This window comes from Xenopus laevis, chromosome 3L, assembly GCF_017654675.1.
Source record: "Xenopus laevis strain J_2021 chromosome 3L, Xenopus_laevis_v10.1, whole genome shotgun sequence".
Taxonomy (NCBI): domain Eukaryota; kingdom Metazoa; phylum Chordata; class Amphibia; order Anura; family Pipidae; genus Xenopus; species Xenopus laevis.
The window spans coordinates 94,950,050-94,965,517 of NC_054375.1; the positions used below are offsets into that span (position 1 = coordinate 94,950,050).

The following is a 15,468-nucleotide window of genomic DNA, read 5'->3' on the forward strand; positions in this document are numbered from 1 at the left end:
TGTAGCTACTTTTTTTTTGCCTAAGTTTTATATTTTAATAACTTTAAGAAGAAACAAACTAAAAAGCAATAAGTATATGTAGTAAGATAGAAGCAATGAGCCAGAATATGTAGGAACAGTGAGCATCATTCATTATTTGTACAGATGTAGCCATGTAGCCTAAATTGCATTAAACTTGGTTGAACAGCCTACTAGTTACATATTTATCATGCTTTTAAACAAAACCTGCCTATAGTTGTATCTGTTATTATTTTTAGTCAGTGCAGCCTCTCCTTGCGTGTGGAATGTTTGTGTGGCCAGAAAGAACCCTGTCATTGGCTCAGACAGTAGTTCATCCGGGGGCTCAGACAGCGATGAAGAAGATAAAAATAACATTGTTACTGAAACCATCAGCACTGGATCTGGACACGAAACCATCAGACTCACCATGGACACGAAAAATGAAAAAGCCACGTTTAGCAGGTAAGAAAATCTAATTCTAAACTTTTTTTATTGTACAGATCTTTGAAATATTAAACAATTTACATAATTTACAGTTTTTCCAATGTATTTAAAGATATTTGCTCATGTAACTCTCCTCCAGCCAAGACTCCAGTTCCCATTATGCTACGTTCTTCTATGAGCTGTTAACAGAGCTGTGAAGCAGTAAAACGACAAGGCATCGTGAGAACTTAGTCTTGGCTGGAAGAGAGTTTATTTTCTATATGGCATTTCTAACACGAACTTCTTTCAATTTCATTTACATTAGGAAATGAGACATTTTACAATTGAAGAGAAAGTCATTTCTAATGCCATTGCTACTAAAAACAAAGGCAAAACAAAGAACACAAAAGGATAAACACTGCTTTTAATAGCAATTCCATTTACAAATGATGCTAAATACACTGGAAAAAAATGTGTGAGGACCTCTTAGTAGGATTTAATGAGAGTTGCACAATAAGAATTATGTGGAAATGATTCAGCCTTTAAAGCCCATTTTTTTTTTTTTTTTAAAAAATGCTCCTTAATGAAAAGGAATGCCATTATATAGTATTTCTTTTCATCATTTGCCCTACTCAACCCCCTATAAATTGATCACCGATATTGTACTGTAACCCATAGATTCCCCTACAAAAACTGGATGTTATTTGGGATGTTTGTTTTTGGATGTAAAGGCCTTACAATTGGTAGATTATATTTTCAAAGCAAGTCTGAGCTCAAATCCAGACAGGTTAAGAGGAGCTCTTCTCTCTTTGTTAAAGTGACCAGCACCATCTAATATTATTCTCATAAAAATGCCTTTGTTGCCATACAGACTATCCAACAGTCCCAGGGTTTCAAGTTTTCTTGATTTTGACATAATGATAAATTTGGTAAAGGTGTGTGTACCTCATCATCATTTACAACATAGCATAAATACACATTTTTTTCTGCTATGCATTTTGTTACATGGGTCTATGCAAAATCAGTGATCTGCTACATTCTATAAACTGGACATCCACCTTCGTTTGTTCTTTTGAATTTTCTTTTGAATGTCTATCTTCTCTCTCTCTCCCCTATCACTCCATCTCTCTTTCCTCTCTGCGCTGTGGGTACTGCTCAGAATCTTTACACCTGCAGGGTATGTACTGCATGCCAGCAAAGGATTCTAGCACTCCAAACACCCAAAGGAGTAGGGAGAGGCTCATTTTGTTCTCCATGTCATCTGAGTGTATGGTTTATCATTTCATTGTTTCCCTGTGTCACTGACATATGACTCGTTTATATGAAATATATTGTATAATTCCAAAATGCTGTAGAAGACAGGAATACGGCATACTGTAGAATTTCTTTTACACTTACTTTAATGCTGTCCTGCACTTCCAAAGTGAGGGTCACTTAGCTGACCTACTATATATCCTTGGGCTAGATTAAATGAAATTATGTTGTTGTCATTTTATTAAATAATGTCATATACATCCACCTATAGGCCAGAGGCAGAGGGCTGGAAAAATTATCAGACACATATTATATTAAAATATGGCCTTATATTAAAGGACAAGGAAACCCTGAATCACTGGGGGGTGCCAAAATTATACTAGTTCATTGTTAAATTAATTTATAGTACAGGTATGGGATCCGTTATCCGGAAACCCGTTATCCAGAAAGTTCCGAATTACGGAAAGGCCGTCTCCCATAGACTCCATTATAATCAAATAATCCAAATTTTTAAAAAATGATTTCCTTTTTCTCTGTAGCAAGAAAACAGTAACTTGTACTTGATCGCAACTAAGATTTAATTAATCCTCATTGGAAGTAAAACCAGCCTATTGGGTTTATTTAATGTTTACATGATTTTCTAGGAGTCTTAAGGTGTGAAGATCCAAATTACGGAAAGACCCGTTATCCGGAAAGCCCCAGGTCCCGTTGATTCCGGATAATAGGTCCAATACCTGTACAATGTCTCGAAGGACAATCTGCAATTGGCCAAAATCTTTTATGGCATGAACTATTTCATTTTCATTCTGTAGAATTCCTTGCTCTGCTTGTCAGGCTTACTTTCCCTAGCAGTCTCAAAGTCAGACGTTAAGACAAATAGAAAAATAAAAAAAGAACAGATAATAACAACAGTAACAATGATTATCATTTTATGGGTTACTGGGGTCTATTACCTTGGCAGCTGCCGATTTTGACCGAAAAATTTAAAAATGCAAATATCAAAAAAAACTAAATTAGAAAAGTTGGTTGGAATATGTGATATATAACAATTAAAAATTCAGTTAAAGGTGAACTTCTGTGTACCCTGCACCCCCTTGAAATAATGTTAATTAATGACCTATATTTCAGTGCATACATACAATAGTAAATCCATTACTGACCTGGTCAGTTCCACATCCATTTCCATCTGACCTATTCCAGAATGCCAACATTTCATAATGCATTTTTTTATATGGACCGAGTTCTATTTATAAGACCACACTTTTCCCATAGATCTTTATAGGAAGTAGTGACAGACAGGAGCCTTTAGGATCTGGTTACTGTGGCTCGTCATGGGGAGGAGTTGCCTTGTTTTGCTGTTACTGTGCAGCACTGTACTGACAAATGAATATAGTTCTATTTGCTTAAATTGTGTGTCACACGGGCATAATTATTATCATTTGTAGTTTGCGTTTCTATGAAACAATAAATCACAAGTGAGATTAAGATCTCTCTCCCGTTTTCTGATATTGCTTCATATGAATGCAAACTAAAAAGGTAATAAATATGGCCCATGTCGTTTCTGGTGTTTTCATTGCTTTTGCATTTCCACCTACATGATCGGCACATCAGATACCTACCTTTTGACCTGGGGATCTTTCTGTAATTTGGATCTCCATACCAGCAAGTCTGCTAAAAACATTTAAACATGAAATAAACCCAATAGGATTATTTTCCCACCGATATGGATTCATGCAGCCTAGTTACCGTCAAGTACAAGCGACTGTTTTATTATTAGAGAGGAAAAAGGTAATCATTTTTAAGGGGGTTGTTCCACCTTGAAATAAACTTTTAGTATGACATAGAAAGTAATATTCTGAGATAATTTGCAGTTGGTTTTCATTTTTTATTATTATTTTTTTTTTTTTGTGTTATTGTAGTTTTTTATTCAGCAGTTCTCCGGTTTGTAATTTCAGCAATCTGGTTGCTAGAGTCCAAATGACCTTAGAAACCATGGACTGATTTAAATGAGAGACTGGAATATGAATAAAAATATGAGTAATAAAAAGTAGCAACAACAATAAGGGGCCGATTCACAAAGGGTCGAATATCGAGGGTTAATTAACCCTCGATATTCGACTGGGAATTAAAATCCTTCGACTTCGAATATCGAAGTCGAAGGATTTTTGCGCAAATAGTGCGATCGAACGATCAAAGGATTATTCCTTCGATCGAACGATAAAATCCTTTGAAACAAACAATTTGAAGGATTTTAATCCAACGATCGAAGGAATATCCTTCGATCAAAAAAAGTTAGCCAAGCCTATGGAGACCTTCCCCATAGGCTAACATTGACTTCGGTAGCTTTTAGATGGCGAACTAGGGGGTCGAAGTTTTTTCTTAAAGAGACAGTACTTCGACTATCGAATGGTCGAACGATTTTTAGTTTGAATAGTTCGATTCGTAGTCGAAGGTCGTAGTAGCCCAAAAAACACTTTGAAATTCGAAGTTTTTTTACTTCGAATCCTTCACTCGAAGTTAGTGAATCGGCCCCCAAATGTGTAGCCTTACAGAGCATTTGTTTTTAGATGGGGGCAGTGACCCCCATTTGAAAGCTGGAAAGAGTCAGAAGAAGACGGCAAATAATACAAAAATTATAAAAAATAAAATAATGAAGACCAATTGAAAAGTTGTTGAGAATAGGCCAATCTATATTATACTAAAAGTTAACCTAAAGGTAACACACCCCTTTAAAATTAGAATTATGTGCTTAATTCACAGCTTTCTGGATAATGGGCTTGCAGATAAGGGATCCCTTACCTGTATTAATACATAATATCACTCTCACAAAAACGCAAGATATACAGAAGCCCCAAATAAAAAAAATGAAACACCACAAGACACACACTGATACAGAAATGAAACATTTGCACACGTTTTCGATTGGTGAGGGCCTCCTTGGGTGTTCCATTATCTTAAAAGCCCCTGTTCCATGCTCACCTCAGTGCTACTTGTATTTTGGGTTGTTACTATTATTATTAGAGGACAATTACATTTCCAGTTTGCCTTCCTGCCTAGATTAGAAATGAGACTTTCTTAATGTGAAGATCGTAGAGTTTCTCTCTGCTCCTGGCTGGTGTTTGGAATTGGGTTTGTGCTTTTTGTTTTAGAGGGTTGGGGCAGGTGATGCTTTCTGTCTGTGCCTTGCATGTTGCACACTTTTCATATATGCTTAGCTGGGAGCTCACAGCCAGTTAGTCTGTATAGAAAGGGGGTTTCACTGGAATATTATGCTGTGGATCACATTCATTGGATGATGGAGATCATCATGTTATTTGTAATCATCTAGTCCTGCCCAAGGTAGATATTCTTAAAAGAACATTTTGTTTTGCTAAAGCCTTGATTACTACAAAGAATGTCACATAGCGCTAACATGTATATGTCATTGTGCATTGCTTGTGTGGAATTGAGTCAAATAATCTGTTGACTTTATCAACTAAGTTCCATACAGTTCTATAGACTTGATCATCTCCTTTTGTTTATATGCTCAAATGATTTATAGTTCAGAACATACAGAACGTCGCTGCACTATGAGTGGCACCCCATGCAAAGAATATTCTGCTCTAAACCCAAAGTCAGAGGACTATATGTGCCACACACTTGTCATAGTTACACACTGCACAGCCCTGTGTTACAACAGCTTTGTTAACAAGAGTAAAGGTGGCCATAGACGTAACAATTACGATCTTTCTTGGAAAAGATCTTTCCAAGAAAGATCGTTCGTTTCAATACACACGTGTAGAGCTGAATCGTCAGATATACAGGTAGATATATAGGGAGAAACAATAGAATTCTACCTGTATCTGATGATTCAGCACTAACAATGGGCGATGTTTGGGTCCCTTCAAAGGCACCCGATCAAAATTTTCCATCCAGCCCGATCAACGAGCCGACCGATATCCAAGTCTTCTGCCGATATCAGTCGGCTCTTTTTCCACCATACACGCAACGAATATCGGACGAAAATTCGTTTCGTACGATATTATCTGTGCGTCTATGGCCACCTTAACTGTGTTCACTGCATCTGTACATGTGCTTTGCACTGCTGATCCAACTCTAAACACTTGTCATTTCTCTCACACAATTAAGTGCATGGATACAGTGTAAGTAGCTGCATGTGCCCAGCCACTAAATTGTTTGCTATTGTACAAATGCACATTGTTATAGGCATTTATGTTCTACTTCTCTAGAGACAAAGAACAGGTGGTTCTGCATGAGCACCTGGGTGCTCATGCATGCATAGTTCATAGAAGGTATAAAGTGATGGCTTTTGCAGGATTTGTATACCAAAAACGAAAAGGGATAAAAAGAAAACGTTAAGTCCCACACAAGGAAACACTCATTGTGTGGGACCAAAACATCGGATTAATAAACTTTTTCTTTTTATCCCTATTAGTTTTTGGTATACAAATCCTGTGCGTGCCGTCACTTTATACCTTATATATATATATATATATATATATATATATATATATATATATATATATATATATATATATATATATATATATATATATATATATATATATATATATATATATATATATATTAATAAAAATAAAATATTTTTTTTTAAATTTGAACATACGTAAGCAAAGGCGGCCATACACTGGCTGATTTTCTTAGGTATCTGACCAATCTGTCCACAGGCTAAATAGACAGGTACATAAACTTTCCATTCATTTGTGCCCAAAAGATTGTAACAGCAGGAAGTGAAGCTCTTTGAAGATTCCAAGATATTAAGAAAAATATGTACTGCCAATACAGGAATCTTTTCACCAATGTTTTTCACCTGTGAGACACATTCCAAATGTAAATAAAGTTGGGGAGCAACACAAGCAAGCAAAGTTTCTGGGAATGTCAAATTAGAGCTGTGATTAGCTTTTGGTAGCCCCTATGTTGGACTGTCAGCCTACAGGAGATTCTACTTGTCAGTACACCTGGTTTTGCCTCCAAGTCAAGAATTCAAAAATAAGCACCTGCTTTGAGGCCACTGGGAGCAACATCCAAGCTACTGGTTGGGGATCGCTGCGCTTATATAATTAATTTTGTAACTATGGAACCTGATGGTCAGTTTTCCAACTTTGATCTGGTTAAAGAGGGAGTGACAGATGGAAAAACATCAAAATCAGCATTAAACATGTTTCATGTCTTTCCAGAGCAGAACAGAAAAGTTCTCTTTCTTTCCTCTGTCCGTTTCTTCCCAATTGGATTTCAGTCAGAAAACTGACCAGCAGGTGGTGCTCTTTTTATGAAAGTCATTATATTAGCAGTGCAGTCACAATCACTTGGGGGTACCAATGGTTAGGCCTCCCCAGTGATATTAATCCCTTACCTGATACCCCAGGCTGGTTCTCCTGTTAGCATAGAACTGTCTAGCCCCGGGGTTTTCTAAACAAGCACCACAGCGGGATCCTTTTCTTCCACTTTGCTACCCCAGGGCAAAAAAAATAAATAGTTCATGTAAATTGAAAAAGTGATTAGATTAGGTGTCTGATCAATTTTATTTCAATTCATGGTAATAGTTTACATTTCCTTTCCAGTGGCAGCACACATACGTAACAGTCACTGTATTCAGCTCTGGAGACAAACACACTCCATCCCATGGTAAATAGCTTTTATCTTCTGGTTCCCTTTTCCCCCAACAGTAACCCTGATGATCTCGCCATTGATCAGATGAGTGTAACAGACAACAGACCTACAAAAGCCTCTCACCCCTCCAGCAACACCGAGGATTCATCCCAAGAGCAAAGTGTAGCTGCGCAGTGTGACACAAGCACACAAAGCACATGCAAAGAAAAAAGGTAATCGCTCTTCATTTTCAGAGAGACTTTATTACTATGTGTATCTTCATATTTATCTTCATTGAACAATCGATATGAGTGCAGAAAATGTCCCACATCCAAAATAAACCTTGAACTAGCAAAGTGGCCATACACTCTACAATTATGATCTTTCTCATTATCATTGGTCGTCTGAAAGATCTTTCATCCACTCTACTAGTGTTAAGAACTGAATAGTCAGATATGCAGGTAAAAACAAAGAGAATTCTTTAGCTCTATCTGACCATCCAGCATTAACGTTCAGGCACCTTCAAAGGCGATCAGCCCGATCGTCGAGATGACGATATCCAAGGCTTTTTACAGATATCAGTTACCTTGTCTCCCACCACATATGCACAGATAATCGTACGAAAGATCTTTATTAGGGCAATAGGCATCTGATAAGAAAGGAGAGAAAGCCTTTGTGTTGAAGAGGTTGTTCACCTTCGAGTAAACTTTTAATATGATGTAGAGAGTGATATTTTGATACAATTTGCAATTGGTTTTCATTTTTTATTATTTGTGGTTTTTGGAGAGATGCTGAATAAAAAGCTAAATAATTCAGTTTGCAATTTCAGGTTGCTAAGGTCCAAACTACCTAGAAATCATGCACTGATTTAAACAAGAGACTGGAATATGAATTAAAATATGAGTAACGAAAAGTCGCAATAATGATACATTTGTCTTACAGAGCTTTTGTTTTTTAGATTGGGTCAGTGACCCCATTTGAAAGCTGGAAAGAGTCAGAAGCAGGCAAATAACTTAAAAACTATAAAGTATAAAAAATGGCTCAAAGCAAGAGATGTAAAAGGGCAATATTTACTATAGGGCAATATAAACAATATATATATATCAGTTTGGTAAGATTCTTTAATATGTCACTTAATTTGATATAAACTATCTGTTGCTCAAGTATTCATTTTGGGGGTAAAGTTTTCCTTAAATAGTTCCCAGAGCTTTTCATATACACTATCTTCAACTATTCTGTATTTTGGGGTCCAGCTGCATCCACCCTCTGTAACATAGCCATTGCAATCCCTTACATATGTGCTAACTGCCATCCCTTACATATGTGCTAACTGCCAGCTTGCCTTTGTTTTGCAGCCACGGAAGCCTTGCCTCTGCTCCTGAAACCACAGTAAATGGTCCTGCGTGACCCCGTCCTGTCTTCAAGGCATATGTGGACTGTGACAGACCTATTGCCCCTGGGATCTGTGCATATTTCAGCCACATTATTTTCATTTGGAAACGTTATCCAAATGGACAGGGTTAGGACAAACAAAACTGAATCAGGAGCACAGTGTGGTGCAAGTTAAAAAACAACAACAACTTTAAAACAGGAGGAAATGTAGCACTGGGGCCGTGTGTGTGTGGGAAGAAGCCCAGTTTGGCTGCTGTATAATAAACACTGCCTCCTTCACAAGCAGCTTTTCCAGCACAGTCTGCTTCACCTCATCTCACTGCTTCAGAGGTTGCACAGAGCACCCGGATAAAAAAACACACACATGGTGAGACAGCTGTGACCAACAACATGGCCGCCCTCTTATTATCTTGGTTTTAGCAATAATCCTCCATAGGTTGCTGCTTCTCTATGATTGTTGATGTATTTCTGTTCTTCGCAGTATAAAGCAGCCTTACTGAACCACATGCCGTCCTGCACTTGCAATATTTTTCAACAAAACCCGTTGTATTTCTCTCTCTCTCTCTCTGCACTTTAGAGGACACAACAGTAAATGAGATGTTACTTGGTAAAATATTGGCCCATATACTAACTACACACGTCTGAGAAGGTAAAGCCCACTGAATGGCTGTAAGATCATTTGTGATTCCTTTGTATCATCTGTGGCTAAATTCAATAGCAAAGTATTCCCAGAACACTAATATTTACTGTGTGGGACTGGGATGCTGCAGAGACACCTGGAAGAGCAACATGAGAGCTTTGTATTGGATGTAAGGTGTAAGCCGGTGCAGCTGTTCTTGTGCTGCTATAGAAAAGGGAAATATTGTATTTGCCAATGTATTAAAAAAATTAACTCCGCCCCCTCTCCCACTTTCTCAGTTTCGATTAATGCATCAGATTTGTTCCTTCTCCCTTTTTTTTTTTTTTTTTGTAGAAAGGAAATTTGTTTGAAAAATGTTTTCTGCTTTTATGTGTCTTGTACTTGTAAAGTGTAGCATTTTTATTTTGTATGGTTTTTTTTTTTTTTTACATATTACTGTACTACCTTATACTGTATGCTGGCTAGCAGCGTGCCATTTCTCCTGCAAAAACGTACACAGTGCAGAAATATTTATTTTTCCCCCCTCCGTGTTATCTCTGCGGACTAGAATGGAATTTGTTAACCTTTTGTTGTCTCGGTTACACTGAGATTACTGTGATGCAATGTAGAATGAGCCTTCTGCCTGGAAACCACATTCTACCATGTCTGGTCTCACCCCATGACATATGCTGGAACGTTACAAATATGGGAAATGATAGAACAGGGTATAATCTTTTAAAGGTATTTTAGATATATAAACCTTGTACAAGCATTTGAAATATTTTAGAGTGTATGTAATATGATCTTTCCCCATTTCAGTACATAAAACAGATGAAAAACTGTCAGTTGAAAATAATGAATGAACCGCAAGCATTTTGGGGCAGACCGCTCTGTACTGCTTTGTGAGACTCACTCCTCCACCCCATCACCGACCTTCAGGCTACATGGTCAGTTTAAAATCTGTCTATATAAGGGTAGAACTCCACGGTGCGGCTTGAGCTGACACGTCGCCATGCAACGAAACGCATGTGACGTGTCGGATGTTCTAAAGATACAGGAGGTGAAGGGGAAATCGCAGGTAAGAACTACACCTATCTGACTGTTGGACGAAAACACAGCGTGCAGTTCTTACCTGCGATTTTTTCGCATGGCGACATCTCGCCTCGAGCCGCACAGTGGAGTTCTACCCTTTTTACATGCAAATAAAAGTCTCTCTGATTCTGATGCATCTTTTCCCACTGTGCAAGCCAGAGTGATTGTGGTTAAGGCGGCCATACTCTGCTGATTCCTAAACTGTCTGCTCACCTGGGGGGCCTTAGAGCAGCGGCAAGTATGTGGGTGCTCAGTCCTAATGGCAGTTATGGAAACATGAGTTGGATGTCTCCTCCATTTATACATAAACCTGAAATCCCAGTTTGAAGGTCAGTTAGATTGAGATTTGGGGTGAAAACCTATTTGCCATGTTATCCTAGACCTGTAACCTTTTTATGAGTTAAGGGCAGCCTTACCAGAAGTTTGACCTCCACGGGGGGAACTTGAACGTAAAGGAACAGTAACACCTTAAAATGAAAGTGTTTTAAAAGTAATTTGAATATAATGCACTGGTAGAACTGGTGTGTTTGCTTCAGAAACTCTACTATAGTTTATATAAACAAGCTGCTGTGTAGCCAGGGGCAGCCATTCAAGCTGAAAAAGGAGAAAAGGCACAGGCTACGTATCAGATAACAGATAAGCTCTGTAATAGAATACAATGGTGTTCTACAGAGTGTATCTTCTATGTAACCTGCTCCATGGCTACACAACAGTTTTACCAGTGCAAAGCAACACACGATTCTATTAAAATTACTTGAAAAAAAACCATTCATTTGTTGGTGTTACTTTAAAGAAGTTCAACAGTCATTGCTGTACACAGATTTTGTACTGACAACATATTGGAGAAAGATCGGACAAATTGACTTAAATTTATTGTAAACTTTATTGTGGACTATTATAGATTTCATGAGCAGTCCAGTAATGAAATCAATCAGGCAGGTTTGAACATTTCTGTTGGGTTACAATAGGTCGGAGGATGTGAATCACAGACATTGGTTCTATAAATAAATAAACTGAAATAAGGCAGAACCCGTGTTTTCAGCCAACTACAAAAATACTGGTAAAAATGGTTCCGTTTATGCAAATATAAGTTGTTAAGCCACAACTGTGCTGCAGCAGGAGCAGAAATGTGGAAGGTAGAAATGCAAAAGGCAAATGCGCCGACATAAGAAGCAAATTTCATGGCTTTCCTTTGTCACTTTTTATGCTTCAATGTTTCAAATTTTAAAAACAACGGTTAACACTATATATATATATATAGAAACAGCTAAGAATGACAAAACCTTTCCCTGTAAGGTCGGCTGTATACAGGTATGGAATCTGTTATACAGAATCCTGTTATCCAGGAAGCTCTGAATTACAGGAATGTCATCACTCACTTTTAATCAAATAATTCACATTTTTTTAAATTATTTATTTTTCCTAATAAACCAGTACCTTCTGGTAACTGAGCTGCATGAATTGATAACATTGGTGGCAAAACGATCCTGTTGGGTTTATATACGGAGATCCAAATTATGGAAAGATCCCTTATCCAGGTCTCAAGCATTCTGTGTAACAGGTCCCATACCTGTACTGCACAGTGTGAAAAGATTGTACATTTGTTTGCTGAATCAAAGTGTCAGAAATAGTTGTGGGCTTCTGTTGTACTCTTGCTAGTATTCCATAAGTTGCCCGTGAGTCTGTTTGGGTATAAATGCAAGTAATTCACTGCAGTTTCTGGGGCATTTCCCTTAAGAAATGTTTGTTCCCTGATGAGCTGTCACAGAATGCACCTCCATGTTAGTTTGTTTCACTGGTAAATGTGTGTGAGTAACGCAGTTTACAGGGGTATTTCCATACAAGTCAAAACTGGAGAGTATCGTGTGACCATTTAAAAGAAAAACGCAATCAGCAATGTTTTACTCACATTGGTGCCATTGATGTTAGTGACTCCATCCCAGGTTTTCCTTCTTGTGACAGTTGCTAGTTGCTGCCAGTCAGCAGTTAGTTGTGATCAGTATATTAGTAAATCAGCCCCTGTGTCACTGCCTAACGCCTCTTTCTCTGAATGATCTCCTGTAATTCTTTGCCAAGCTGAAATGCTATGTCCTGTTTTGTTAAATAAAATCGATTGCATACAATTGTGTATTGATAAAATGGCCCGGGTTCAGCTTTATCTTGCTTATGGCTGGTTTTACCTCCTGTTACAATGGAACACAGAGCAGCTCTTGGCACTCACAAACATCATGAATACTAGTGTAACACACATGTTTTCACCACTGGCTTAAAATCACAGGTGAGAAAGTCGATGACGTGTCAGTGCAAAGACACACGGATGATTTGGCAATGTGTAAGGCACAGAACTCAAGGGCAGCGGCACGTACAGATTTTGGCATCAAGGTGATTAATAGATAGTAACAGAGGGCTCCATATTGCTCTCCCTTGATTTGATTGGCGATGCCCTATCATTGCAGATGTGCCAGTGTCAAGCGACTGTCACTCAAACACTTCAGCCTCTGTTTCTGCTCTACCATTGCAATTGGTTTGCAGCTGCACCTTGATTTCACCCTACTGGCAATCGTATCAACGGATTACAAAACGATTCATTAGAGCACAGCCCTTATTGCTTATTTCCTAAGCACTTGCACCTCATTGGACGCTGCATCCTACACTCCAGGTGAACAATTCAGCGCTAGTCTCCATTAACGTTCACAAGAGGTAGAAAACTGGATACGTTTTCTCTCTTCTCTATGACTGGTAGAATTGTCCTTTCTATTGGGCGTGAGATGATGGTAGATTGCCTTACCTGAACAACAAGTTGCTCTCACACCTCTTATTTCTAATATTTTAGTATCCTGGACTGAATGTTGAAATTATTGGCAGCTGCTTCCTGGTATGAGCAGATACAACAGTGAGAGAATGAGCTGAGAGTAAGTGATATTCTCATCTTGTACAAGAATACTACACATTGCAGGGCGCTGTCTCACTAGTCATCTTGTATCATTTCACAATTTTATGTCGTTACCCTTAGGACAAGTCATCCACATTTGGTCATTTAAGAATTTTAATTTGATTTTGCTTACAGTAATTCTTCATATTTTACATTGGTGTCTCTTTTATTGGTTTATTACAATGTGTCGCCTTCTTGCCTCCAGCAGTGCTCTATGTGTATCTTCTTATGTCACAACTGTGAATCTCAGCCAGCTTTAATGGCATGTAACAATGTTTCCATACTTAACACACATGTTGCTGGACTACAAATCCCAGCATGCTCTAACATATAAATTAAAGCATCATGAGAGCTAGAAACCACCATAGTCATTATTGTATACTTAAAGCTCAACAAAATGTGCCAGCAGCCCTTTAAATGCGAGAGAATCGTCCCATAACTAATCTTTAAAAAGTTCAGATTTATTCAACAATTCATTAAAAAATTACAGCAGCAAAACAAACACACTTAGGCTGCCCGCTTAACACGTTTCGTGGCTCCCTGCCTCTTCATCACAAGCTTGTGATGAAGTGTCAGGGAGCCACAAAATGCGTCAAGTGGGCAGCCTAAGTGTGTGTGTTTTGCTGCTGTAATTTTTTAATGAATTGTTGAATAAATCTGGACCTTTTTAAAGATTTTTAACAACTGGCCTCCTCTGTGCTCTGTTCTTTGAATCTATTACATTTTAGAAAAAGTGGTAAAAAATTAAGAAATAGAAAGCAACTGAAAATGCTATTACGTATTTCTGGTGTATTGTATAAAAACAACTGAACTGACAAAGATGTTTGCAAGGTGAGCTTCATGCAGCAACAGAAAGAATTGGTGCCTGTTTTAGCTGCCATTGCTGTGCCCGATTGTGTGAGGAGTTATGGAACGTGTGGGCTTATCAATGAACAAAAACCCTTCCAAATCCCTCTACAAACTGAATGGCACAGAGGTTAGGATTGCTACCTTGTGGGTTCTGGTCTCTGCTCATGTCTGTGCAGATACAAAGCTCATATGAGCACAGGGCACAACACACCAAGGGGAACTTCAATGCATTTGTTTACTGGAACAACTCTTCCAAACAATTTTGCAGAAAATTGGCTAGAAATTTTGTATAAACTTTCTTACCAGTAGTGATGCACCAAATCCAATATTTTGGATTCGGCTGAATCCCCCAATCCATTGTGAAAGATTTCGATACTCAACTGAATCTAAACCCTAATTTGCATTTGCAAATCACTGAGGGGGAGGGAAAAACATTTTTTTACTTCCTTGTTTTGTGACGAAAAGTCACATGATTTTTCAGATTTGGTTCAGCCAGACACAGAGATCGGAATCCTGCTGAAAAGGGCTGAATCCCAAACCGAATCCTGGATTTGGTGGATTCCTGCTTACCAGCAACTCTGTAACAGTAACCAAAGTTGCCCACAGCTCTATATTTTCTTCTTAGACTACCTTTTGACTGTCATTGACACTGCACTTGCTCAGTGTGTTCTGGGCTGTTGTTAGGAGTGAAGCTTAAGGGCCAGGGCACATGGATTGTTGGTTCTGCTGCTTCAGCCTATGTTTTTTTTTTTGCTGGCTGAGAGGTGGATCAGTTCCCTTCCCAGCTTCTGCACAGAAAAATACAGTTTGGGCTTATATGAATGTATACAGAGTGGAGATTGCCCCCAAACTGCCTGCTTTCACATTTTCAGGCCAATCTCTTCTCTGCTTACCTGCACTCAAGTGTAAACTGTACTTCATTAAAAAGGCAATATATGGGATAAGCATATATACTGAACATATAGGCAGGATATATAGATTGAAGTGGTATGTCTACTGTTTACGTACCTCTAACACACAGCAGCGTGTGGCCGGGCACTGCCTAACCTGCATGACTTTACTTAGCTACTTATTTATAAAATAATAACATCTTTCAGGAAGCAAGTTTGGCTGACTGTACTGACAGCATCAATGGCAGCAGCAATGGCAGGGAGGAAAGTGAAGGAGCCACACACCTCATTCTTCTGCATCAAACATCTTAATTCTTGTACATTTGACTTGTGCCCAACACTCACACTGTCCGACAAGTCAGCTCTTTAATCAGAAGGTTACGATAATACATACAAACAAACTGCGC

At 38.4% G+C, this 15,468-nt stretch overlaps 1 protein-coding gene across 8 annotated transcripts in view; it reads left to right on the forward strand.

Annotated features, from left to right (window-relative positions):
* Positions 1–10,616, forward strand: part of ppp6r2.L (protein phosphatase 6 regulatory subunit 2 L homeolog) — a 47,824-nt gene extending 37,208 nt beyond the window's left edge. For 5 of the 8 annotated variants that reach the window (XM_041585081.1, XM_041585077.1, XM_041585079.1 and 2 more), the window contains 4 exons: positions 258–462; positions 1,583–1,600; positions 7,365–7,520; positions 8,643–10,616. In XM_041585081.1, the coding sequence (XP_041441015.1) occupies positions 258–462; positions 1,583–1,600; positions 7,365–7,520; positions 8,643–8,694 (431 nt within the window). In that variant the 3' untranslated portion in view covers positions 8,695–10,616. 8 annotated transcript variants of the gene reach the window in all.
* Positions 10,617–15,468: the final 4,852 nt, after the last annotated feature.